This window comes from Myodes glareolus, chromosome 7, assembly GCF_982192425.1.
Source record: "Myodes glareolus chromosome 7, mMyoGla1.1, whole genome shotgun sequence".
In the NCBI taxonomy this organism is placed as follows: domain Eukaryota; kingdom Metazoa; phylum Chordata; class Mammalia; order Rodentia; family Cricetidae; genus Myodes; species Myodes glareolus.
The window spans coordinates 62,595,997-62,622,445 of NC_142032.1; the positions used below are offsets into that span (position 1 = coordinate 62,595,997).

Genomic DNA, 26,449 nt, shown 5'->3' on the forward strand with positions numbered 1-26,449 from the left:
TGACCCTAGCAGTTGAGAACAAACCTTCCTTCAGGAGTGGCTGCACAATTTCAGCTCTGGAAATGAAGCAGTTCCTGCCCCCACAACCCCAAAAGCCTGGGAGACTTAGCCTGTAAAAGCCAATGTTTCTGCCCACTGTCCAGGAGAAAGCCCTGTCCTTTAATCCTTAGCTCACATCGGTGGAGCACTTGAAATTCAGACACTGGGTAGCTTGTTATCTGGGCTCTGGCCAGAGCAAGTCAGAGCAGAGCATCAGGTGGTCTGAGTGCCAAATCCTCCTAGGAGGCTCACAAACACTGCTGTTTTGTAGTGCAGGACTTGGGTGCAGTGGGACCTTGAGGTTTGACCACCCGAGCTTACTGGCTGAAAATAAAACTGAGTGCTGTTGGTTCTCTGTGGACCTTTAGGGACAATGTATCCCTGACCCTTTCTGTGGCAGCCACAGCCACATAGAAGCTGGGTTTAGGAATGGACTAGGGTTTATGACCAGCTCTCACACCCATAACCCAATCTCTCCAGGTACATACAGACGCTGAAGGACCACAGGCCCCGAGTGGTATGGGACAACCAGGCTGCGGAGCACTTCTTTGAGTACAAGAAGTGAGTGACTTGTGGCCAGCCATTTATAGGCAGGAAGCCTTGTGGGGAGGACATTGATGAGGGAGCAGTGGGGGATGGGGAACATTAAGGGGCCAGGACTGGTGACCTTAACCCTGGTGGTAGGAGACTATAGCCCTCTGGCCTAGCCAAACAGCAGGGTACATGGTCCCATTTCTCCTGCAGGAATCGCGGCGGGAGGCATGTTGTCTTCTATCCAACGCTGAAGGTATGTGCTATGTGCTTTGGATGTCAACCATAATGCTGTGGTGGTGGTGGGTGACAGTTTTGGCCAGATGACATTAATGGTACCAATACTTGCCATCTGCTTTGGAGGTCTGTCCTGTGGTCTTGTTGAGGATGATTCTGGGTACATTGTGGGGCTAGTGAGAAAGTGGGTGGAGCAGGTGCCTACACCTCTGTCTGCCCACAGTCTCTGCAGGTGCGGCTGGAGCTAGCCAGGGAGCTGGGCGTCGGGGTCTCCATCTGGGAGCTGGGCCAAGGCCTGGATTACTTCTATGACCTGCTGTAGGCTGGACAGCAACACCCAAGTGACTATGGACTTTTCTAAGCCATGGAGTTACTGGTGAAATATAGGCCTCTTCTCTGTTTCCCGTGAGACATCTGTCCTCAGCAGGGCCCACATGCGTAAGTGATTCTTGGCCTGGGCTAAGAATTGGGGCTCCTCCTACTAACTACTCATCGCTGCTTCCTGTGGGCCAGCTGAAAACAGTTCCCATCCCCCGAGGACAGTCTGGCTCAGGACTCAGGCCTCCAGGCTCCTGAGTGCTTTGCAAGGCCTGTGTTGGATGGGTTTAGAAGATGTGAAAAATCACAGACTCTTCTAGTCTTGGCGAAAACATCCATTCCTAACACACCCTAAAACCTGAAAAGGGCAGTGCAGAGGGCCCTGCCCTCACACTACAGTCACCTGCCTGCCACAGACAGGTATGTATCCCCACTGAGCTCGATATGACCAGGTTGTGGGACCATATTGGAAACTGGCCCATAACCCAGACTGTGTGCACCAGATAGCATAGGGATAGGGCATGCCTAGGGGGCAGCAGTAGGAATTGTGGGCTGAGTGGGACCAGAGGGGTCTGTCTACTCTAGTGAACTGAGCCAATGCAGGGGAAATGTCTAAGAATCCTGAGACACCAACAGGTGAAGAGTAGCTGACCCTTACCACCTCACCCCTTTATTCCAAGTTCCTTTGTCCATCACTTGTGTCTGTACCCCCTTCCCATCCCTGCTGGGTACGAACTTCAGGTACTGATCCCTGGTCCTATAGGCCCTTGGGAAGCCTTCTAATCCACTAGCCAAGGCCCAAGTCATGGAGGCCAGAAACCCTGACCAGAACTCGGCCCTGTGAATTTCTGATATGTAGCTCAGGATCCTGAGGGTTAGGAGTGGAGAAGACACTAAGGCAACAGGCCCAGGTCTAACTCATAAGAAATATGACCAACCCTGTGCCTCTTGGTGCTGTTTTGGAGTGGGTAAAGTCCTACCTAGCCATCAGTTGGGCTACTTACTGACTGTATCTTGCTGGACTAGAAGTGGATCCTGGCCACTCAGGTCAGTGTAGCCAGGGCTGAGAACTGGGAGTGCTGGATCAGGGGATTATAAGGTGGACAGACTCTGCCGTCTAATACTTAGAGGCCTTGGGGGCTGCCCTTACCCCCTGGCTCTGAGAGAGAGAGACGTAGCCAGACCAGGACAAGGTCAGTGTTAGGGGACAGAGGCATCTTGGCCTCCCGTTCTATAAGAATTGGTTGTCAGTGTGCTCGTGTTACAGGAGTGGTAGGAGTTGGTCAGTGACTGGCTGGCCCTGGGTCTCTCCAGCCTTAACTCCGAGGGTTTAGTGGATGGGAATACTCTGAATATAAGGAGTGAGTGACAGCTGGTCATGGTGGTACACACCTTTAATCCCAGCAGATGCAGGCAGATCTCTGTGAGTTTGAGGCCACCCTAGTCTACAAAAACAAAGTAAGTGACATGGAGCTTACCTGGTTGCGGGCAGAGCACTGGAGAAGTAACAACAGCAGGCTGGGGAATAGCCTGCTGTGAGCAGATGGAGTGACCAAGGTGGTAGAGGTGCCACAGGCAAGGGTCCTGATTGGAATGGGGTGACAATATCAAACGATGGGCGTAGATGGGAACTTAGGTGAGTTCTCTAGGGCTACAGAAAATTGGGCAGGCCAGTTCGCCTCTCGATTTCTTTTTCCTCATTGGTGTTGGAGATTGACCCCAGAGCCATGCAGGGGCAACCCCACTAAGTAGTATACTTCAGGTAATGGGTTTGGATCAGTGAAGTTGGGGTGTACAGAATGCTGTTCACGAACTGACCGACTGGTGGATAGAAATTCAGTCAGTAAAAGGCAAAGCACTGTGGGCTGTTAGTGGCTATGGTGGTCTAGTGACCATGAGCCGTCTCTGAGAGCTGCTTAGCTTGGGGATGGGAAGGGCATCCTGGGACCTGAGTGACACTCAAGAGGGCCAAGGTTTTGAGCAGAGTCAGCACGCCATGTATTCTGAATGCAGCTTCCTCTGGCCACCTATAAGTAAAAGGGTCTTTTGCTAATTTAGCAGCTTGTCTGGAGCAGCTGACTCCTTAGTAATTCTCAGATTCTTCAGGTTCTATGGCTTCCACTAGAGAGAGGACAGTGGGAAGCAAGGATTCATCCCAGAGCCAGAGAATGGGAAGGGTAGCAGCAACCCCACAGAGAGCTAGTCGGGTGTCAGATTCTCTCCAGTGGGAGTCACAAGAATGACCCTTAATGAGAACTGTGTCACAGAGTAGGCCTCTCAGACAGCAGGATATAGGGACTGGGAGTCAGGTGCCTCACAGCTCCTGAGGGTCCTAGGGGGAGCTCACCTAAACACCCAGGGTACTAGCCCTATAGCCAGAGGCCCTCACCTAGGATTCTTTTTTACCCCCTGGTTAAGAAGACACAACTTTCATGCTTTAACTCTGGCCAGTAACAAGGGCTCGAGTCTCCTAGAGTTGCTGTTTGCAGTCTGTCTGCATAATCCAAGGGCAGAGTTCCTTGGACAGAGATACAAGTGTGTCTGTGACATCCCAGGAGAGACAGGAATGGACAGAGGACATCTCTTCCCCCAACCTGCAATGGGTCAGCAGTGCTCCTGACTCTGCTGATCCTTGGCTAATGAAAAACTTCCTCAGTTGGAGGCTGTGGCTGTACAATTTTTGTGTGTCCAGGTAGACACAGAGGCTGCTCATACTTTATTAAGATGCACCTGGTACCGCGCCACCATCATGGAATGTGAATCAATGGAGCCTGGTCCTGCCTGGAGCACCAGGACCATCGTGGGCCCTGAGCAGACTGGGCCTGCCCCCAACCTGGCATCCATGCAAGGCTGGGGACCCTATCCTGTGTGAATACTGGAAGATATATGGATATAAAATGTGTCAAAGTTCTCTGGGCTTTTAGCCCTGGGTGCCATGCTTGGCACCGACCCTATAATCTGGTGACTCTGCAGCCACCCAAGCAGAGGCCCCTTGGGTGCAGGGTAGATCCTGGGTGCTTTGGCCTCAAGCTCTTCCCCCTGCGTTCAGCAGAGCACCGAGTCCTGCATGGGAAGCGGGTTTGGACATCTCCCCATGGGCAGGGTCCTTTGGCAGAGAAGCAGAGGCTGTGAGACCTATGCGCAGTAGGTGTCCGCCTTTACCACCTGGCAGTACATGGTCATGGCGAAGGTGAGGCCCAGAATCTGTGGAGACAAAAGGTCACAGGCCTTTGCCCATAGGCAGAAGGGCCTGGCTTCCTGGGGTAGCCTGGTATTACCCCACTCTGCAACTCATCCCCAGGGTAAGTTGTGCTTTGCACTTAAAGTCACACTCCTCATCTGCCTTACTGTACCACTTGTTCTAGCTGGAGCCAACTGGTATCTGTTTGCCAGATGAATTATGGCTGCCCTGTAAGTCTGTCCTACTGCCAGCGCTCAGCACTTCTATGGATGGCTGTGAACCTAGGAGGAGAGAGCAGGGCCTGGAAGGGGTAGGGTCTCAAGTGCCACCCTCATTCTGCATTGGGAAGTCCTGTCACTACCAACCAGTATGGCTGCCTGGTTATGCTATCCACTTAGGTGACAACAGACTCTGCACAGGGAACACTAGGCAGCACTTAGTCCTTGAGATGCTAAAGGTCAACTCCCCTAGTGAACTTGCTCTGAGGCACCGGCTTCTTACAGTCTGCACTGTTACCTCCCTGCCCAGTCACAGGCTCCTGAGGGTAAATCCTCTGCCATTGTGCTCCCTGGTCAAGATTCCCAGGCCCTGCCCTGCCCTGCTCACCTGCACCAGCGCCGTGCACAGTCCAAAGATGCCCACAGCTAGCAGGTTCTCTTGGAGCCAGGCCTTCACTGTCTCATAACAGGGCTGCAGGAGAGCCAGGATCAACTGGGGAAACCCCACCTCTGCAGCCACCCAAAAGAGGAGGGAAAAGCCCTTACCGATTTCCACCAGGTACCAGGTGCATGTAACCCACAGCTGTCACTGAACTCCAGACAGCAGGAGTCAGGCACACGAGTGGCGTTGTATACCTCAAACCAATCAGTGTAATTGGAGACTCCACAGCAACGGAACTAGGAGCAGGAGGAAAGCAAAGAACTGGTGGGGAGGCAGCCACAACACCCACCCCCGCTAGCCTGTCCCGCCATACCAAGAAGGCTGCCTAAGCCTTACATCAGTCTGGATGATGCTCCAGGCGTTGGTGAGGCCCACGTTGCCCTGTGTGCCATACAGATGCAGGCCCTTCTTCAGGTCTTGCTGGGCATAACTGTCGATCTGTTAACAGGCCACCAGTGAATAACCTCCACAACAGACACCGTCCCTCAACAATACCACATGCTCCTCCCACCTGAACCCTTTCCCTGGTTCCTGGGACTACCCACTACCCTACACCCAGGTTCATGTCCTCCCAGAACTGCTAGTACAAGCAGGCATGTCTGCTCTACCACTGAGGGGATGGGCATCATTCCTAGATGTCCAGTAAAGGAGTTAGGGCACTGAAGAAGGCAACTCCCGGCCTGTACATGGAGCTCCCTGTAGTCCTTTACAGAAAGTCAGGGACATGGGAGCTGGAACATAGCGCTAGCTATAACTCAAGATCCCAGATTTTCAGTAAACCCATCCAACTGTGTGACCAGGCAGATAGGTAAGGGAAACAACGCATGGCACACAGTAAGCTGCAGTTGCAGGTTGGGGTGGCTAGGACAGTGTACACTTAGCGGCCTGCACTCACTAGAGGGCCCGGGCTTAGTATCCTAGGAATTAAGAGTGCTTTGTGCCACCCATACAACCAGAGCCACAGACAGATCTACACTCAGTCTCCCAGAACCCCGTGTGCTGTCCATTCGCAGCAACATACCTTGTCACTGTAGGCAAAGAAGAGCACAGCAATGGTGGCTTCCAGCAGGAACACCAGCAGCAGCAGCACAAAGAACTGTAGAGAGGATGTCCTTAGTCACATCCTGCTCCTGGAGAGCCCCAAGCATGAGCTAAACATCCCCATGTGGGTATATGTCCCCATTTCCTGGGCTCCTGGCCTGTCATCTCTATTTGGGTCTCCCTCTTCCCAGGATATGTTAGGTAAGTACTCTACTGTTGGGCTCCATTCCCAGCCACGATTTGAACATTTAAAAGAGATCTCAAGTCGGGAGGCAGAAGCAGGCGGATCTCTGTGAGTTCGAGCCCAGCCTGGTCTACAGGAGCTAGTTTCAGGACAGCTAGGGCTGTAACACAGAGAAACCCTGTCTCGAAAAACCAAAAAATAAAAATAAAAGAGATCCCAAGTTATCACCTATTAGAGGCCTGTGAACATTCTGCAGTACCCCCTTCAGGGGAGGGAGAGGGAATAGATTGTCTCTACAAGAGACTGAGCAAAACCCTACCCAGGTAGAGGAAAGGAACCATTCAAAGCCTCTTGACATGGAGCTTCAGTCCAGCTGCCCTGCTGCTGGAGGCCTGTCGGGAACATTAATTTGTAAGAGCCTCCAGGAGCCCTTTCCTAATTACCTGTGATTAACTTTATAAACTGTGGAGGAGGGAATAGCTTCCTAGTCATAAATATATTGCCAAGGCCAAATGGTGCTGTGAGATTTCCACAGAGGATAGATAGGGCCAGGGGCAAGTTGAGGCCACCACAAGGATGAGTCTCAGAACAGTCTGGTAAAGGCCACATGTGGGCATGCCTAAGTTCTTGGGTCTGTGCCTTGTCCCTCCAAGCTGTGGTATGCTTTTTTCTATGTGTGGTGCTGGGACTCAAACCTAGAACCTCATGCATATTATGCAAGCATTCGTCTAGACTCTAGTGCCCTCCCCTTTATTTAAGGTAGGGTCTTACTCTGTACCCAAGACTAGCCTGGACCTCATGATTGTCCAGCCTCAGCCCCCGACCCCAGCTATAATGTATTTTCTTGAGTGACCCCTCCAGCCCCAGCTGGCCTGGAAGACCCCACAGATCCCCCTGGTGCTGGACAGGCCCCAGAAGTGAAGCTGATGACACCCAGAGCCACACAGAGGGGCCCAGCACTCACAGTGAGCAGCAGGCACTTGTTCTCCTTGAGGGCCCCGATGCAGCCCACGAAGCCGATGGCCATCACGAAGGTGCCAGTGACGATGAGTAGATTGGCAGCCGACAAGGATGGGAATGAGGATGATAGGGTGGCAAAGTTTCCCTGTGTGGCAGCCAACCAGATGCCAACGCCCAGGACACCACAGCCACCCAGCTAGGACCGCGGCAATCCAGAAAGAGAGAGGGAAAAAGGGTGAGGTGACTGGCAGGGCTCCTGACTCCAGGGCAGGGCTCCACCCACAAGCTCAGGCCGACATTGTCAGCCTGGGAGCCACTGGAAACATCTTAATTCCTGTGGCAGGCCACCACGCCTCAAGTCCCTTCTCTTCCCCCGCAATGACAGTGGCCTGCGACAGTACACCTCCTCATACAACCCCAGTGAGACTATGCCTTCAGATTCCCTGCAGGACGCATCCATCAACCCAATGCCTGGCCAGGAGGGACTGAATCTCCTTGGGCCGTCTGATCCTGCAACCTTTCTTCCCCATACCCTACAGAGGCTACGGCAATTGAGTGGCCCACCCAGCCATGTGGCCCCCTTGCCCTGGGCTACTCATAACTGAGCAGGGAAAGCCCTGGCTCGGCACACTTCTGCTCATTGTCAGGCTGCAGTAGCTGTTTGTACCAGCCAGAGGACTGCACCAGAGCACCTGCTACTGCCCAGTCACCCACCCCTCTCTGAGCCTCCCGGAGCTTCATCACTTCTTTCATTTTTGTTTTGAGGCAGGATTTCTCTATGCAATCCTAGCTGTCCTGGAACTCAGAGATCCACTTGCTTCTGCCTCCCAAGTGCTGGGATTAAAGGTGCATTCCACCCTCCGGACTCTCGTCACCCATTTTTATAAAAATCCAAATAAAAGAAAGCAGGGAAGAAAGGCATGTGGAGGCTGACTACAGAGGGCTCATCGTGGCATGGTGACAGGGACATCTAGTCTGTCTCAGGGTATGGGGCAACACCTCACCTGAGGCCTTGGACTCCGAGTCATTTGGAGAGGAGAGAAGATGTATTCCTGGAGGCTAGGGACGGACCACCAGCTGACAGGCTCTGGGAAGAGGCCTTGCAGCCCAACAAAGAACTGGACAGGGCATGGCACAGGAGCCCATGATGTGGGCTCTTACCCAAGGTTCTCAGTTCCAGGTAGCTCCTGGAGACACTACTATGGAGTCAGCAGAAAGCAAAGGGACCTGGGGAAGCTGGCCATATGGGAAGCTCTGCATCCAGGAGAAGGATCAGAAAAACCTGCCTTGGGGGTGTGGGGGATGTGCATATGCCTTGGGTGACTTCTACTTAGAGATAATGCTCACAGCCACAAGGGAGCTCTGGCAAGCCAGTCTACAGAGATGCCTCCTTTATGGTTGGGACCTCTGTAGGACTGCCAGTGGTTGAGAGGTGGTATTTTCTATGGTGTTGATCAAGTAAAGCAGCTGGAAGGACTGGGCCTCCCCATTCAACATGTGAGAAGTATCCCTAATGGAGATCTTGCCATGTGATGGTCACTGAATCACCCAACCACAAGGCACAGTATCATTCCACAAACACACAAAGCTGCTAGATCTGGAAGGCTTCTCCAGGGCCATAGCAAACAAGGTCTCTCTTGTCTCCATAGGTTTGTCCCATGATCTTCAGAAGGTCCCAAGCATCATGAGGTCTTCTAGGACCCAGTAGTGTGTCTCACAGGTTATGGAAGGCCCTCCAGGGCCCCACACTGCTAAGCAGAAGTTAATACACTACCTGCTGCCTTGGACTGGATCAGAATTACTAAGGCTATGAAGGTCTAAGAGCAGGACACCCCACACTCACTCTACATTGTACCTGCCCTAGAAGAGCTGCAAGTCAAAAGTAGCAAGAGGCCTCAAGAGACACCAACCCATAGGGCTGTCCTCAAGTATAACACTGCCCCAGAGGAGCCATGACCCCTCATGAGTCACATCTGGGAGGGCCACATTCAGACTGAGCACTCATAATGGCAGGTCCTTGAACAGGGGGAAGGGGAGATGCTGGTAAAACACAAGTGTCATTAAGACCCAAGCTGTCTGCACCATCCGCCTCTGCCTTCCAAAGACAGCAGACGGCTCGTGTCAGCAGGAAAGTGAGCTGTTGGAGTGCCCCTGCCCCCACGGGACCAAGAAGGGCATAGGAAGGACACCGCTGTGCAAAGCAGCTGGCACCACTGGGGGTGGGGGAGATGCCCCATTCCAGGAGGGCAGGAGGGGGCAATCTCCAAGAGTGGAATGACAAGAACCCCGAACCCCACACCCAGAAGAGAACCATTCTTCACTGACATGGTGAGACATGCTCCCCTCCACCCAGAGACAGCAGGAAAAATATCCATTAAGACAAACTGAGAAAAAGACAAACACCAGCCCAGATGCTCCTCACTGCCACCCAGAGATGTCACGTGCATTGTCACACATGAGCAGCACAAGCAGAGCCACCACCATGTCATGGGGCCACCCCCTTTCACAGCCTAAGCCAATGCCACATGCATGGATGTACTAATGAAAATGTGCATGTAAAAAAAAGTGCATGTGCTAAGAGTACTGACCTGTAATTTAAAAATGTTTTAGTGCATGCAGATTTTAAAACATTTTGGCAGGAAAATTATAGCTTCAAAGATCAGAAGAAAAAAGGCCTGTGAGACTCAGAAGATGAGAAAAGCAGGACTTAGGGCTGGGCCCTGAATCAAAACTGGGGATGGAGCTAAAACCCCTACCCCGAATCTACAATGTCCCCCCAGCTTCCTGAGTCCCACTTCTAAGGCAGACCACCTCCTATTGCTGGCTCACTCCTCTGCAGCTGTACCTCCGGGCTATAGAGGAGCCCTGGTGGGAGGCAAAGCCCACTCCCCACAGCAATCTAGAGAAGCTGGGGTCCTGAAGGGATAGTAGCTGGGAACATCACCCAGGGGCAGGACCTCCTGCCACCATGGTGCTGCATCCTAACCTTCTGACAGATCCTCATGCAGCGTGCCTGGCCCCAAGCACAGCATATCTCAGCCACCTGCTAGGCACTCTGCTATGATGCCTGTGGCAGTCTGAGAGGTATAACGAGCTGTTACCCAGGTACCACCCAAACCTGTGCACAGCAGTTACCTTAGCCTCCAGCCCCTTGGATCAGCTTCAGGCTGAGTGCCACATGGCACTGGGTGCCCACCAAATGTGCCTGTCCAGATCCACAGAGGTGAGTGCTAATAAGTCTCTGCCCACCACCCCTCCAGCCATACAACTCAATGTGGCAGATGGCCGGGCAGCTAGCCATATCTTTGGTGGAGGTGGAAGTGCTGGGCCCCCTGGATAAACCAAGGCTATGTCCAAAAGCCCCTCTCCTGCAGGCTGGCAGGAACCTTCCCCATCTTGGCTAGAACATTGGTTATCCCAGTGGGGTGAGTTTGTGCACTTAAAATTGAATGTACGCCTGGGGATGTACCTGAGTTAGTAGAGTGTTTGCCAAGTGTGCTCTGGGTTAGACATCCAGCACCACATAAACCATGGCACTTTAAAGGTAGAAGCAGCAAGGTCAGGAGTTCAGTGTCATTATAAGAAAAGACTGGGCTAAGAAGGACTGTCTCAAAATACTTTAAAAACATAACTTCGTTTCTTCCAACTCAGGACATTGTTGGAGCCACCAACATCCCAAAGAACAGACTAGTCTGTGACTTTTTGTATGGGCAGTTCCCTGCCACCCCCATCACAAATATAGGCTGTTACAGGAAGCAGAGAGGTCTCCCAGTCCCTGAGTGTCCTGGTTCTTCCAAGGAACTGGACATAAAGCCCTTTGCCATTTCCTGGTCCCCTCACCTGCCAGACTAAAAGTGCCAGCAGCCAACACCAGGACCACTATTCATCAGATACCACCTCAGTTTGTCAAAGGCAAAAGCCAACCAAGGGCCTAGCAAGGCCTGTGCCCTGCAACTTGCTGCCAGTGAGATCCCTGTACCAGGTAGGACCTTCCTTGGGGACTGCATAAGGCAGGTACTGAGGCTGTAATGGTGACAGCTCAGGCAGAACAGGGACACGGTGGGGCTCCAGTACCCTCCCTTAAGGAAAGGAAAGTGGAGCCTGACTCCTATGCCTCCTCCAGCTTAGGTCATCACAGGCCACCTGGGTGGGAGCTGAGGGGCCCTGATCCACACACCTTTGGGTCACTTTGCATGATCCAGTGTGGTCAAGATGGAGAATCTGAAATGCCAAGAATACAGGATTTTCGCCAGGCAGTGGTGGCACACGCCTTTAATCCCAGCACTCGGGAGGCAGAGGCAGGCGGGTCTCAGTGAATGCGAGGCCAACCTGGTCTACAGAGCAAGTTCCAGGACAGCTAGGGCTGTTACACAGAGAAACCCTGTCTCAAAAAAGCAAACAAACAAAAGCAGGATCTTCTCGGGTCACAGAGTGTCTGGGTAGCAGGCATGACTCTAACCTCGACCTTGTCTGCCCAAACAGACACTGACCTACCATGCAGGGGACCTTGTGCTATACTAAGGACTGGGAAGGGTCACCTGCCTAGAAGCACTACAGGAAGGGCCTCCAACTGGTCAGTGCATTATGGGAGGAGCCAACCACATGGCTAAGGCCTGGCCAGCAGCATCTCTGGCACCTGGATACAGAAGAGCCATGGAAACTCCCTGGCCTTGCTGAGGAGCTCAGCCGCATTCAGACTAGCCCATACACCACAGTAGCTGCCCAGGAAGGTGGATGGGTCCCTGAGCCCAGGGCAGGGGAGGGGAGGGCAAAGGAGACAGGAAGAACCAGGCTTCACTGACTCCCTTCGATCCCAGGGGACCTCAACTTCCATTACAGGAAGAGCTTTGCTGGCAGAGGCCCAGCTGACAGTGCAGCCTCAGAGGCTTGAGACGGGGGTCCCAGGGGCTGCTCAGCCCCCACTCCCTTACCGCCAGTGGCCAGCACCCAACACCACCTACCGACTCAACTATGTTCAAGGGCCATGTACTCAGCCCATTCCCCCAAGGCACCCCAACCCCAACCAGCTAGTCCTTGCCCTGTGTGTACCTCAAAAGCAGGTTAGCCAAGTGCTCAGTAGAGTTGAGCATCACTGCCCAGTGAGAGCCTATCTGCTGAAGGAGGGAATAGGTCTCTCAGGTCCCCACACAGGTCTAGGGGTCAGTGCAGCTCTGACTCTGGTTGCCTGGATAACTCTAATGGAGAAACTGAAGCAGGACACATAGCAGAGGCTGGGGTCCTGTCTGCTGATCATACATTTTAAGTGGCAAGTGGGAGTCAAAGCCTCTCTTGCAAGAGTCATCAGGGGCTCAGGTAGGGGGTGCCCTGGCCCTCCCACCCACAGCCTGTCACCAGCAGGAGGGGGACTGAGTTCACAGATACCAGGGACAATGTGGACTGACATCATACTGACCAGGCCAGATGGACGGATTCTCACACTTGCTAGCCCAGATGGACTCAGCCAAGCCCAGCACAGGTACGTCTAGGCAAAGCCAGGCTGTTCACAGCACCTTCACGTGGTTGCCTCTAACCCCTCACTGGGAAGCAAGCTGGAGGGAAAAGCCATGATGGTGCTGAGGCATGCATGCCTGTCTGTAAGGCTGAAGGTACGTGTGGGTAAAAGAACTGGGTTTCTCAGCACAGGAATTGTGCAGAATCTGATTGTTTCTTTTGCTGGAAGAGGATGTTATCCCCTGGTCAGTGGAATGTGCCTGCTCAGTAGCAGCCTCAGCCTCCCCAAACCAAACACTACCCGCTGCTACCCAGCCCCGCACTGCTTCCTACCCCTCCTTCTGCCACCTCCACTGCCTACTGCCACCACAGTGACCCACAGCTGTCAGGTCTGGTCACAGTGCTACACCCATCCACTTGTCACTTTGTCATTTGCAGTTCTCGAGCCTTGTCCACCTGTCATACTGTTGCCTCCAGTCACCCCCTCCCCATTGTCAAAGTGTCAGAGACACCCTGGTGCCCACTAAAGTCCCTCAAGCAGAAGCATTGCCCTTACACAGGCTGCTTACAGCTTCAGCCCACACCTACTGCTCATACCCACCTGATCCGTGAGTACTCCCAGACCTGGCCCATCCCTTAGGAGCCACTGGCAGAGACTTCTTGATGGGGGTGGGGGAAGATGGGATAGGTGGGGCAGCAGCCTCCCTGGGCTATTGCCCATAGGCAGCTCAGAGTCCCAGCAAATCCCAGCTCTATAAGAAAAGGGAGGTCAGGAAGGTGGACCTAGGTTTCTGCACATTTGACTTGAACTGGACTGCATGCAAATGAGCAGCAAGTGGGGATCCCAGTGATGCCCCTTATCCTCCCACTCCCACACTCCCTCGCTCCCAACCACACCCCTCAACCTCAGTCACACACACCCACTCTCAGAAAGTTGGCTCAGGAACCAAGGTAGAGAGTATGGAATGACCTTGGGTATCATTCTCCAAGCTTCCTAGCTAGTAAGTGAAGCGCCAGGCTATGCCCAGGTAATAAAGGGTCACCTCTAATCAAATCCAGCATCCTCCTCTCAGGCTCCAAGCTCAGTCAAGCCCCAACACCAGGTGGTAATCAGATGTGACACTTACTGTGGAGTAGGGGGTGAGGGCGTGCAAACTGTCTGTCCTCTGGAGGGGGCCAGCTCCTGTTCTACCATAATGCAAGCCCCAACTGAACGTTACCCAGTGTCTGAGCAACCTCAGCATACCCCAGCAAAAGTTGGAGTCTCTGATGAGGTGGCAGGGAGCCAGATGTCACCCATGTCCGTGAAGAGACCGTGGCAGTGTCTATGATACGTTCCTCGGCCCTAATCGGTCGGGCAGTACACATACCCTTGATCTGGATCCAGGGGGACCAGCTGGGGACCAGGACCTGGTGGGTCAATCTCCCAGAGGGGCAGTGTGTGAAAGGGGCTAGGCAAGGACGAAGGCTAAAGAGAAAAGACCGGGAGGAGGCTAAGAAAGGCACCCGTGGCTCAGTGGCACAGAAGCAGTGATCAGTTCTACGCCTGGAGTCCAGGAGAGGTAAAGCTAGGTACCAACCGGTCCTGTGAGCACGTGCGCACACACCCTGTCTCCACAGCAGAGGAGAAGAGAGGAGAGGGCTTCTGGCAGCCACTGGTAAAGCAGTGAACCCTGGTCCTTCAGACCCCCACACTCACCCAGAAGAGTAGGTTGAAGGCGAACATGAGGTACTTGACGCCCTGGAGGCAGCCGCGCGCCATGCTGCAGCGCTTCAGCTCTAGAAGGAAGATGAAGGAGAGGTCTAGGTAGAAGACCACATACTTGTTGCCCTTGGGAGTCGTATAGCGCGCCTGGGCCGCCTTGGGGCCGGGGTTCGTGTGCAGGCCGAAGAAGCCGCCGCCCGCATCCCCGGTGTCCCCGGCGCCAGCGCGCCCGTACAAGCTGCTGCAGCGCCGAAAGGGGCCGCCGCGCGCGAAGCCCGGCTCCTTGCTCTCGGGAGAAGGGCTGCGCCGGTATGTGGACTCATCCGTGCTGGAGCGGCGCATCGCGCTGGGGAGGCTGGGCCCCCGCCGCCAGGCTCACTGGCTGCGGCCGTTGTCAGCGATTCGCGCCCGCTGCCCCCGGACACCCCATCCGCACCACACCGGCGGGCTCCCACCCCTCCCGGGTCCGCGGTAGCAGCGGGCGCGCAGCTTGGCTCCCACCCCTCGGCCAGACACCTGCGGGCCGGCCTGCTGCGCCCCAAGCGCGCCCGGCCAATCCAGCGCGGCCCCGCCCCCCGAGGACCCCGCCCCACCGGCCAATCGCAGCGACCCCGAGATCCCGCCTCCTTGTCACCCTCCGGGGTCTCCGAGGAAGATGCAGCTGAAGGACAGGGGAAGCGTTTGAGGGGGCTGGGCCGGGAATGAGATCGGAGCAGTTCTCGGCCCCGAACCTACACCCCAGACCACCCCCAACAGGCCCACCGCCCATTCTGCAGCAGTTCTCCAACCATAAGAAGGATGTGCAAAGCCCCGAGCAAATGAAGAGGTGACCCAATTGCTGTTGGTGGCAACTGGGCGGCTCTAGCTTTTAAGCGCCTTAGGGAGCCTGTGGTGCCTTGGAGGGTGCGTTGTCCATGAGATTTCCTAACTTATAAAGAGAATTCAAGAACCAAAGTAGCAGAGGAGAGACGCTAAAGAACCCCAAACGGCCCCCTGCTGGCCCAGAATGCTCACTGAATCAGCTCAGCCTCTGGTCCAGCCCATTCTCCTAGGGGTAGTAGGAGCAAAGCCAGATTCCATCAGAGCCATGTGCCATTCTGAGAGTCCCACTGGTGCCGTTCTATAACTGTATAACCAGGGACTGGAGTTTCACTCTGACCAGCTCAGGGAGAATCAGCCCATGACTAATTAACACCATCCCAGGCAGACAAGCACATGGTAACTGGCATCAATGCCCCTTGCAGGTGTGCCCAGATACACACTAGCCCATCAAAGATGGAGAGATGATGGCCCCTTGCTGGGTCCCATCTTCCAATCTCTGAGATCCAACCCTACCAAAGGATGCAGATCATAAGAGCCCTAAAGTGTGGGCCAGGTACTAAACATGGGGCCAAGGTTCCCCATCTCATCTGCAGCCCAGAGGACAGGAGGGAAGGCAGAACAAGGAAACCTTTTTGCTGAAGGTCTCTGAGTGAAGAAGCAGAAGAGAGAGCGGAAAGAATGAGGAAAAGAGAAAAACAAAGGATGTCCATGGGCAGCTCTTAAAGGGGCTGCATCTTTCTTAGTGGAAACCCCAGGTGCCTGAGGTCTGCAGCTCCTAGCCCAGGACCTAGGCTCACTGAACCAGTCTACTGCTGCCCCCGAGAGGTCACAATGGGTAACTGCAACCCCAGACCGCAAGGCTGCATGCTCAGGGTCCCAGTTCTCTGGACGTATGGGAGCCCCTAGAGTGCCGGATGCGTGCCTGGAAGTGCCTGCTCAGCCTGGGGTTTACCTCAGCCATCTACCTTTGAATTCCTCTTAAGTTTTCTTTGATGTCTGAACCCCAGGAAAGGGACAGAGCTGGGAGGGACCAAACTCACAGATCACCAGAGACCACACTCAGAGGCAGCTGGTGATTCCTAAAAACATTTGTAGCCCATGGCCCCTGGTCCTCTTCCCTTGGCTTGATTCAGACAGATATGCACCGCTCAGGGCTGGGGTGGAGGGGTGCCTATATAATGGTATATTGTGCATGTAGGAGGCCATGCACACACACACACACACACACACACACACAAAGTGTCTAGACACCAGTGGAGAGTGGTGGAGCCACAGGGCTCAGGAAAGATCCAAAACTGACCAGAAAAGCTATACCCCCACCTCTGACCAAACCATCACCCATCCTGACATCACCCAAATGGGATTAGCGACCAGACCACTCCTCTGGAGGAGAGCCTGAAGCCCTGGGTCAGAAACTCAGCTGAGCTCCAGCAATCTATAAATAAGCCGACTGTCTACTTGGTCATCTTTATCGCCTGGATCTGGGGCTGGGGTTGCACTTCCCCATGGTATACCATGGGAGCATCAGCTAGGGCCGTGAGGAGAGGAGGCAGAATTGCAGCCTGAGAGACATATGCAAAAGAATCCAGGTGCGGTCATCCTGGACCCCAATTCTCTTCCCCCAGGGGTAGCTGTGCTTATTAATTTTTTGTCTACTAGACACAAGCTAAAGTTACCTGAGAAGAGGGAACCTCCACTGAGAAAATGCCTACAGCAGATTGGCCTTTAAACTGGGTATGGTGGCTCACGCCTTTAATTCCAACACTCAGAAAGCAGAGGCAGGGGGACTTTGGTAAATTTAAGGCCAATCTGGTTTACACAGCAAGCTCCAGGACAGCTTGAGATACACAGAGAGACCTTACTTATTTCAAAACTAAAAAAGCCAGGCAGTGGCGACACGCGCCTTTAATCCCAGCACTTGGGAGGCAGAGGCTGGCGAATCTCTGTGAGTTCAAGGCAAGCCTGGTCTACAAGAGCTAGTTCCAGAGAGATTCAACACAATGCCCAGCAAAATCCCAGCAAAATTCTTCAAAGACCTCGAAAGAACGGTACTCAACTTCATATGGAAAAGCAAAAAACCCAGGATAGCCAAAACAATCCTGAACAATAAAAGAACCTCTGGAGGCATCATAATCCCTGACTTCAAACTACTACAGAGCTATAGTACTGAAAACAGCCCGGTACTGGCATAAGAACAGACAAGAGGACCAATGGAACCAAATAGAAGACCTGGATATCAATCCACATGTCTTCGAACACCTGATCTTTGATAAAGAAGCAAAAAATATCAAATGGAAAAAAGAAAGCACATTTAACAAGTGTTGCTGGACTCTAGTGTCCAAACCGAGAAGGAGTCGCCCCCAGAGACCATCTCATACACCACAGCCGATGCAAAAGCATGAGGATTTTATTAATTCTGTCATGACATGGTCCCTCAGCATTCGGGAAGCCGAGAGACCTCAAATAGCTGGTATAGTCTACTTTTAAAGGAGAAGGCCCCATAGAAACAAGAGGGGTTGCTCCTTGGTCATTATGATTGGCTTATTCGAAAAGGGCTAATACCAATAATTGGCTGGAGAGCTATTGTCAGATCAGATGAGGTAAGAGGTCATTTTGACCCCGTTTCCCAGGGGACTGAGTCAAAACATACGTGTATGGGTAATTGTTCAGGAACTGAGTACGTGCGTGTGTAGCTGTTAGGTTCTTGGTTCCCAGGGGAGGAGGGGAAGCACTAAGGCATGGAGGCTGAGAGGGTTCAGAAATGGCTTCAGAATTGTCTTAAAGTCTTACATTGCTGGCATAACTGGATATCAACATGTAGAAGAATGAAAATAGACCCATATCTATCACCATAAACAAAACTCAAGTTCAGATGGATCAAAGACTTCAACATAAAGCCCGCCACAATGAACTTTATAGAAGAGAAAGTGGGAAGTACACTTGAACACATTGGCGCAGGAGACCACTTCCTAACACCAGCAGCACAAACACTGAGAGAAACAATTAATAAATGGGACCTCCTGGAACTGAAAAACTTCTGTAAAGCAAAGAACACCGTCAACAAGACAAAATGACAGCCTACAGAATGGGAAAAGATCTTCACTAACCCCACATCAGACAGAGGTCTGATCTCCAAAATATACAAAGAACTCAAGAAATTGGTCACCAAAAGAATACAAAATCTAATTTAAAAAAACAACAACTGGAGTACAGACCTAAACAGAGAACTCTCAACAGAGGAATCTAAAATGGCTGAAAGGCACTTTTTGTTTTGTTTTGTTTGTTTTGGTTTTTCAAGACAGGGTTTCTCTGTAGCTTTTGGTGCCTGTCCTGGAACTAGTTCTTGTAGACCAGGCTGGTCTCGAACTCACAGAAATATGCCTGCCTCTACCCTCAGAGTGCTGGGATTAAAGGCATGTGGCACCACCACCCAGCGGCTGAAAGACACTTAGGGAAATGTTCAACATCCTTAATCATCAGGGAAATGCAAATCAAAACAACTCTGAGATTCCATCTTATACCTGTAAGAATGGCCAAGATCAAAATCACTGATGACAGTTTACGCTGGAGAGGTTGTGGGGTAAAGGGAACACTTCTGCACTGCTGGTGGGAATGCAAGCTGGTACAACCCCTTTGGATGTCAGTGTGGCGATTTCTCAGAAAATTAGGAAACAACCTTCCTCAAGACCCAGTAATACCACTTTTGGTTATATATCCAAAGGATGCTCAATCGTGCCACAAGGACATGTACTTAACTATGTTTATAGCAGCTTTGTTTGTCATAGCCAGAACCTGGAAACAACCTAAATGCCTCTCAACCGAAGGATGGATAAGGAAAATGTGGTACATCTACACAATGGAGTACTGCACAGTAGAAAAAATAACGACACAGCTTGAATTTTGCAGGAAAATGGATGGAGCTAGAAAACATCATTTTGAGTGAGGTAACGCAGACACAGAAAGACAATTATCACATGTCCTCACTCATAGGTGGTTTTTAAACATAAAGCAAAGAAATCCAGCCTACAAACCACAATCCCAGAGAACTTAGACAACAGTGAGGACACTAAGAGAGACTTACATAGATCTAATCTACATGGGAAGTAGAAAGTAGAAAAGGACAAATCTCCTGAGTAAATTGGGAGCATGGGAACCTTGGGGGCAGGTTGAAGGGAGAAGGGGAGAGGCAGGGAGGGGAGCAGAGAAAAATGTAGAGCTCAATAAATATCAATTTTTAAAAAAGAGCTATTCCAGGACAGCCAGTGCTGTTTGTTACACAGAGAAACCCTGTCTCAAACAAAACAAACAAAAAACACTAACTCTTAATTGAGAACCTAGGTTCGATTCCCAACACCCTCATAGCAGCTTACAATCCTCTATAACTCCAATTCCAGGGGATCTGATGCCCTCTTCTGGCCCCTGTGGGCACCAGGCACTCACATGGTATACAGGTGTACATGCAGACACACACTTATACACATAAAATCTTCTGTAGGACATTTTCTTGATTAATAATGGATGTGAAAGGACCCAGTCCCCTTGTGGGTGGTGCTACCCTAAGCAGATTGTATATAAGAAAGCAAACTGGGAGTTTGAGGCCAGCCTGGTCTACAAAGCAAGTTCTGGGGCTGTTACACAGAGAAACTCTGTCTCGAAAAACAAAACAACAACAACAAAAACAAAGAAAACAGTAACTAAGTGAGCCATGAAGAGCAAGTCAATAAGCGTCCTTCCTCCTTGGTCTCTCTTGGTCTCTCTCTCCCAGCAGAGACAGGCAGGTCTCTGTGAGTTTGAGGCCAGCCTTGTCTACAGAATGAGTTCCAAGACAACCAGGGCTACATAGAGAAACACTGTCTCAAGAAATCAAAAAAGGAAGAGGAAGAGAGAGAAGAAAGTAACCAGCACAGCCAAAACTGGAAGGGGATAAGAAGGGCTCCCCAAGAGGTGCCAAAAGTTCTTGGGACAAAGGAGAGCCATTTTGGTTTCTGCACTGAGCCCAGCATTTGCACGCTGTCCTCTGAACCATGTGCCACTCTCCTATTTAAAAGGCCCTGTCTATAAAACCCACATGAGCAGGGCTCATGAAGTCTAGCAGACTTCAGTCACATGAGGTCCATTTCTGTTGCCAAGTACAAAATTCCCAGGGCGTGGTGTGCAGGCTGATCAATAACAGCAAAGGGCCAAAGCAAGGCCACCCCATCTGAACCAGGAGGGGGTGCCGTCCTCAACACCCTGGCCTAATGCCTAACCACAGTGATCTGGAAATAGGGGCCACCTGCCAGCAAGGCTCCCGGCTAAGGCCATTCTCAGTCATGAGTAGGTACAGATGGGAAGCCTGGGGGATAGGCCAAGGAAACCACGGATACCCACATAACCAGACCAGGTTCCTACTCAGAAAGAGACATGCCCAAATTGTGAACAAAGCTTGACCATGGCTACCTGGGGCCAGTAGCTGCCAGCAAGCAAAACAAACCACCTTTGACCTCTCAAGAGGGTAGCGGCATGAAGTGGCTCAGAAGCTTGTTTGGACCCCCAGTAACCAACCACTCCAAGCCCAGCTAGTTCAGGCGAGAGCGGCGCCCCACCCCCTGCCCCCACCCCCACTCCCTTCCCTGCCCTAGGCTGAGAGGCTCTACAGCTTCTTTGAGGAGGCAGGAAGAGTTGTGCCAATCCAAACAGGCTGTGGTGTCTGCCTTCCTGCTGTGGCTTCAGCCCCTGCAGGGCCTCCGTGCCTGCCCTAGACCCCCCACCCTGGGCAGGAGCACCACGAATTCCTGGTCCAGTAGGCTGACAACTCCCACCAAGAAGCAAGGACTGAGGGCCACACACAGCCTAACAAGAGCTCCTGGACACCTCGAGCCTCCCACCTCTTCAGGGACAGAGCCAGGGCTGGGGGTGCAGGTCTCTCTGGTGCAGCCAGCAAAAGGGTCCAGTCTTCCTCCCTGGGCTCTCTGGCCACCACAAACAGCACCATCCCTCAACTTTCTGCCCTACCCCCTGAGGGTATTTCTCTGTTGGAGCTCCTGTGGCAGTGGAAATAGAAGGGACCTAATTGAGACCCAGGGGATGCTGATGGTGCGACAAAGCATACCTGCCCCCAAATGCTGGGGACCACCAAGTATTGAGACGGCTCTGGTGTGGGTCCCAAGTACTCCAGCCTCGACAGTCCAAAAGAATCTTAGGTTAGTCACTTCGGTTTCAAGCCACAGGCTCCAGGAGCTTTTTAGACAGCATGTACAGGACAATTTAGTGTGTGTGCCGCAGCTATGGCCTGGGAGTGAGGTATAAGAGGGTGTGTGCTCACACACCATAACCTAAGGGTGACAGACAAGAGCAAGCCAGAGGGCCCAAGGCTGGAGTTCCTGGGGAGAAGTCCCTTCTGCCCACTTCCTCCAGTTCATGGTCAGCCTTAAGGGGAGGAACTGAGACCCTCCCCGTGCGTGCTTCTGGTCCCACCAGAACTTCACAAATGGAGAAACTGAGGTTGGGATCTAGGTCCAGGCAGTAAAGGCAGCTGAAAGCCAGCCCAGTGCTCCAGACCACACAGTAAGGCACCCTCTTTTGGCTGGCTATTTGCAGGGCAACACCCAGGGTGGGAGGGGCTGGGCAGCCAAAACTTCAATCATGGGTTTCCTCCTTGTCCCCTGCCCTGAAGTGACCCCTCCTCTGGCAGGAACTGTGACAGATGGGGTTAGAAACTGCGCGTGAGCACATCTCACTCAATGTGCCCTCACCCGCTACAGGAGCAGGCACCCATTCTCACACAGCTACTGCCAGTCCAAAGACCAGTCCGTCTGTTTGTATTGGTGAACACTAGCCCAGCTGGCAGGTACAAGTGACCCCCATCTGTCTCCCAGCACAGTATCAGATGGGAACTCCACAACGCTCAGGAAAAGGTAGCAGTAGAAGCTGGGCCTGGGATCCTGGCCAGGGTTCTGGAGAGACGTGACCCACAGCATCCCCCACCCCTTACTGTCCCCCCCACACTCGTCAGGGGTAATAAGCAAAGGCTGGGCAGATAAAGCAACAGCCTGGAGTTCTCTAACCTGGGTCATTTCTGGGAATCCAGGGAGCTGGAGCGGGAACTAGGGAAGGAGAGGCTAAGAGAGGATGCCACCACCCACAACAGGCACTGGAAACTAGTGGGCTTTACAAACACACACACACACACACACACACACACACACACACACACACACACCGAGGAATTCTAGGAATGTTAGCTTGGCACAGGCTTCCCTCTCCAACTCTCCCTAAGTAAACAAGTCTTCCAGGGGCAGGACCGAACTGGGCCCCTCCTTCAAGAAGTCTTTGGCCTCCACCCCATCCTTAGGGCCCACCCTACAGACCATCTCCTAACCCACTCCCCTGCCACCCTCACCTCTGGCCGCGGGCAGTCTTCAGTCCTGATCCTGAGCCTGATCCCTGTGACTCACAGGTCCCCACTGCCCCTCTGGCCAGGGCAGGATGTTGGGGGAGGGAACTGGACCGGACCGGGAAGTCGCCTAACTCGTGGCTCTGCACGTGGCTTCATGGGGGATGTCAAACGTTGCTAGAGGGACTGTCCAGGATGACCGTGGAGGCTTAGCCACCAAGTTGGGCAGTGGCTCTGACCAGCCACACTCAAGACCCAGGAGACCCTTCTTGACCTCCCCTGCAATGAAGGAGAGTACAGCTTTTGTTCCCTCGGGGAAACTAGAGGCGTCACTCTAACGAGACCCCAAACTTCCTAAGCTCTACAGACCTTTCCAGCTTCTCACTGCGTGCCGCCTCGTCCTCCCAAGGGCAGCCCCTGGCACAACAAGAAGGCGCTGCAATCAGAGTGATACAGTCCCCAAGACTCGTCCATTCCCTTAAGTCCTTACTTAGGTCAACTCCAGGTGAGGCAGACCTGTGGCCCCTAGCGGTCCCGCGGGCAATCTCCGCGTCCGAGCCAAGTTTCCCGGGAGAAAGAAGTTAGAAAGACTGCTCATAGGGTGCCTCCTACACGACGCCTTCCCGGACCACCACCCTGATCCTCTCCGCGGGAAAAGCCTTCTCTAATCCCTTCTCAGGGAAGGAGTGGACTGCTGAGCACGGGAGAACACCGTCGGGACTCGGGGCACCGTTTGGTCGACGGTTCTGCAGCGGCGGAAGGGAGGGGACGCCCCAAACTCCACGGTTCGGACTCTGGCTGAGCACCTCGGGTAAGGGTTGCAGACCGAGACCCCTCGGAGTCCGGGCCAGGAGGCGGGAAGACCGCCTTGGCCGTGCACTCTCGGCAGTCCTGGCCGCGCCACACCACTTGTTGCCATTTCTTAGCTCGAGTCTGGATGCGATCCGGCCGACGGGACCCCAGCCCGCGGACCCGGCGTACCTGCGCGCGCCGCCGCTCCGCGAAGCAGCTGTCAGTCAAGCGGACACGAGAAACGCGAACCGCCGGGGCCGCGAACCTTTCGGCCTCGCTCGGACACCGTAGCGCCGGGATGTACCACCACGGCGGGAGGGGGCTCCCGGGATGCTGCAGCGGGCACGCAGGCTCTAGGAGCCCCGGGTGGGCGCGAGCAGAGACCGCTGCCGCCGCAGGGTGATCGCGGGAGCGGGGGCGGGGCCGCGGCAGGGTTCGGGGAGATGCGGGGCGGGGCTCAGGATCGCGAGGGGCGGAGCTCGGACGCAATGGGCCCCGCGCTGTGGACGCGCCTGGGCGGGCCTTGAAATACCGCTGCCGGCAGCCTGCGCGCCAGACGCCGCCATGATCATCCCGGTACGCTGCTTCACCTGCGGGAAGATTGTCGGCAACAAATGGGAAGCCTACCTGGGTCTGCTGCAGGCCGAGTACACCGAGGGGTAAGGTGGCGGGTCTGCGGGGGAGGTCGGGGTGAGAGTTATGCGGCGGACCCGCAGATAAGACTGAGATATCCTGGGCCGGGATAGATGAAACTTTGGGGTAGAGAACTGACTGGAATCCAGTGGGCAGAAGCAAACCACGGATTGAGGGGTCGGGTGAGGAGGAGGGTCTGCGGTAGCGAGAGTAGGGAACTCTGCGTTAGGAGTTTCATACTGTGGTTATCCTCCAGCCCAGTCCTGTGATGTATTCCCGGAAGAATGAGTCTCCCCTTAGTTTCTTTTCGAGGCAGGGTCTTACTGTAGCCCTGGCTGGCCCGGAACTCTATATGTAAATCAGGCTGGTCTTGAACTCCCAGAGATTCTTCTGTCTCCTGGTATTAAAGGCGTGCGCCACCAGGCCTCTCTGAAGTTGGGAAGGTGGATTCAAACTGCTTTCCTGGAAACTTCTGAGCATCCTTCCCATGGGTGACAGGCACCTCTTTATCCACAACAGAGCACTCAGACTTTTCCCTGTCCACCCACTCCCTGACTCGTGTCTGCTTTCAGGCCTGCTTCTATGTACTTAGAACCCTGTGGACCCTTTAAAATGCAGGACAAAGCCAGGTGATGATGGCACACGCCTTTAATCCCAGCACTCAGGAGGCAGAGGCAGGTGGATCTCTGAGTTCGAGGTCAGCCTGGTCTACAGAGTGAATTTTGGGACAGCCAGCGCTGTTAACAGAGAAACCTTGTCTCAAAAAACCAAAATAATAATAATAACATAATTTTTTTTAATGCAAGGCAAACTGATATTCCAGTCTTGTGAGCACCTGCTCGTGCTGTCTCTTCCCCCTGCAGTCACTAGCATGACTGTTCCCCGTAGTAGTCAGACCTCTGGCCACCATGGCAAGACCAAGGGGCTCACTTTCACAAGCCATAAGTCAGTGGAGCTGAATGGGCAGCTACAGTGAACAGTGTGGGTGAGTAGCTGAGACCCTCTTTACCTGGGCAGGAACTTCTCAGGCTGACGAGGTGCCAGAGAAATTGAACCTAGCTGGTTTGCAAACTCTACTGGATGCGGGGGTACAGTGCCAAGGAGGGAGACAACAGCCAGTTCACATCGTTTGCTGTGGGGCCTGGAATTCAGCTCCATGATGAGGGGGTATTGGCCTCCTGAGATACCCCAAATAATTTTAGAAGCCCATAAAGCTACCCCAACCCTGGATAAAAGAGCCAGAAGCAGAGGTAGGAGGCTAGAGAGATGGCTCCACTGTTAAGAGAACTAGCTGTTCTAGAGAACCCAGATTCAATTCCTAGAATCCTCGTGGTGGCTCACAAATGTCTATAACTCCTTTGGGCTTTGGCAGGCACCAGGCATACATGTACAAAACACCCATAACACATAAAATGAAACTTAAGAAGCAAGAATGGGCAGAAGGCAGGTAAGGGTATAGGACACTGAAGATTGATTGGCCTTTGGCATATACATGGGATGGGTGTAACCTGGGGAATCAAGTGTACTTGTAGGTGAGCAAAGGGACTCGCCAGCCTCCACCCTAAGCATCTGGGTGCTTATTCCAGAAATGTCTAGGCTATCTCCCTGTGGTCTGCTGTCAGGGTTCAGTCCCCATTTCTGTAGATGTGTCTGGTAACCCCTGTCCACAGTAGTGCACAGACAAGTTGGAGGTGGCCGCAGGCCTATGCGGGCTGTAGAGACCACTTCCAGCCTCACTCCTCTCTCCGCCTTACAGGGATGCCCTGGACGCTCTGGGTCTGAAGCGGTACTGCTGCCGCCGCATGCTACTAGCACACGTGGACCTGATTGAAAAGCTGCTAAACTATGCTCCGCTAGAGAAGTGACTGCTGGAGCTCACCCTCCTCCTCTCCTGGCCGTGGGCAGTCTGTGATGCTGAATTCAAGCTGAAGTGCTGGAGAGGCAGCTGGGGTGCCTGGCTGTGGCCCTGTGGCTAAGTCCCCTCACCCTGGAAGGAAGGGTTCAATAAAGACCTTTGCAGACCCACCAGCAGGTGTAACTCTGTAAGACTGTCAACATCATGTCTGTGCTGTCTTTGAGGTTACCTGGCCTGGCTCCAGTCTTTCCTCCGGGACTGGTCTCCTTCCCCTCACCTGATTTGGGAGTCCAGTCTTGTGGGGAATCCCTTGCTTGTTTCTCTGGTCCCAGACCACTACCAGGATGTCAAAACAAAGACTAGGCCTTGACCTTTTGATCCAGTAGGTAGCCTCTAGGGCCTCTCCTTTTCCTTCAGTGTTCAGGGTGGGCCGGGTAGATGTGGCCACACCATCCACATACCTGGGATGATACACCTTTGGAATGATGAATGCTTAGAGGCCCGCCCATATGTTCTACCACTGTGCTATAGGGATTCTTTTTATTTGGTGCTTTGTCTGTTTGTGTGTCTTTATACCACTTGTGTACCCACAGAGGCCTAAAGTTACAGACAGTATGAGCTGCTCTGTATTCTTGTTTGTTGTTTTTAGTATTTGAGACAGGGTT

The 26,449-nt window shown here is 53.2% G+C and overlaps 3 protein-coding genes across 8 annotated transcripts in view; 2 read left to right on the plus strand and 1 right to left on the minus strand.

Moving 5' to 3' along the window:
• Chid1 (chitinase domain containing 1) overlaps positions 1 to 1,208 on the plus strand; it is a 38,686-nt gene extending 37,478 nt beyond the window's left edge. For all 3 annotated transcript variants that reach the window (XM_048458165.3, XM_048458166.3, XM_048458167.3), the window contains 3 exons: positions 520 to 600; positions 784 to 826; positions 1,031 to 1,208. In XM_048458165.3, coding sequence (XP_048314122.1) covers positions 520 to 600; positions 784 to 826; positions 1,031 to 1,129 — 223 coding nt within the window. In that variant the 3' untranslated portion in view covers positions 1,130 to 1,208. The remainder of the gene's footprint in view (positions 1 to 519; positions 601 to 783; positions 827 to 1,030) is intronic.
• A 2,587-nt stretch (positions 1,209 to 3,795) lies between these two features.
• Tspan4 (tetraspanin 4) lies at positions 3,796 to 23,698 on the minus strand. Of its 4 annotated transcripts, none has more exons than XM_048458171.3 (8): positions 23,486 to 23,698; positions 14,302 to 14,381; positions 7,156 to 7,347; positions 5,988 to 6,062; positions 5,303 to 5,404; positions 5,071 to 5,202; positions 4,913 to 4,996; positions 3,796 to 4,329 (listed from the first exon to the last, which is right to left on the minus strand). In XM_048458171.3, the coding sequence occupies exons 2-8, from the start codon at positions 14,362 to 14,364 to the stop codon at positions 4,261 to 4,263; spliced, it is 717 nt and encodes a 238-aa protein (XP_048314128.1). In that variant the 5' UTR covers positions 14,365 to 14,381; positions 23,486 to 23,698; the 3' UTR covers positions 3,796 to 4,260. The 4 variants fall into 4 exon arrangements, with proteins under 4 accessions (XP_048314128.1, XP_048314127.1, XP_048314126.2 ...); XM_048458170.3 differs by lacking the exon at positions 23,486 to 23,698 and adding an exon at positions 22,511 to 22,854; XM_048458169.2 differs by lacking the exon at positions 23,486 to 23,698 and having other exon boundaries at positions 14,302 to 14,664.
• Positions 23,699 to 23,796: 98 nt separating this feature from the next.
• Positions 23,797 to 25,957, plus strand: Polr2l (RNA polymerase II, I and III subunit L). Its single transcript, XM_048457939.2, has 2 exons — positions 23,797 to 23,955; positions 25,686 to 25,957. The coding sequence occupies exons 1-2, from the start codon at positions 23,861 to 23,863 to the stop codon at positions 25,792 to 25,794; spliced, it is 204 nt and encodes a 67-aa protein (XP_048313896.1). The 5' UTR covers positions 23,797 to 23,860; the 3' UTR covers positions 25,795 to 25,957.
• Positions 25,958 to 26,449: the final 492 nt, after the last annotated feature.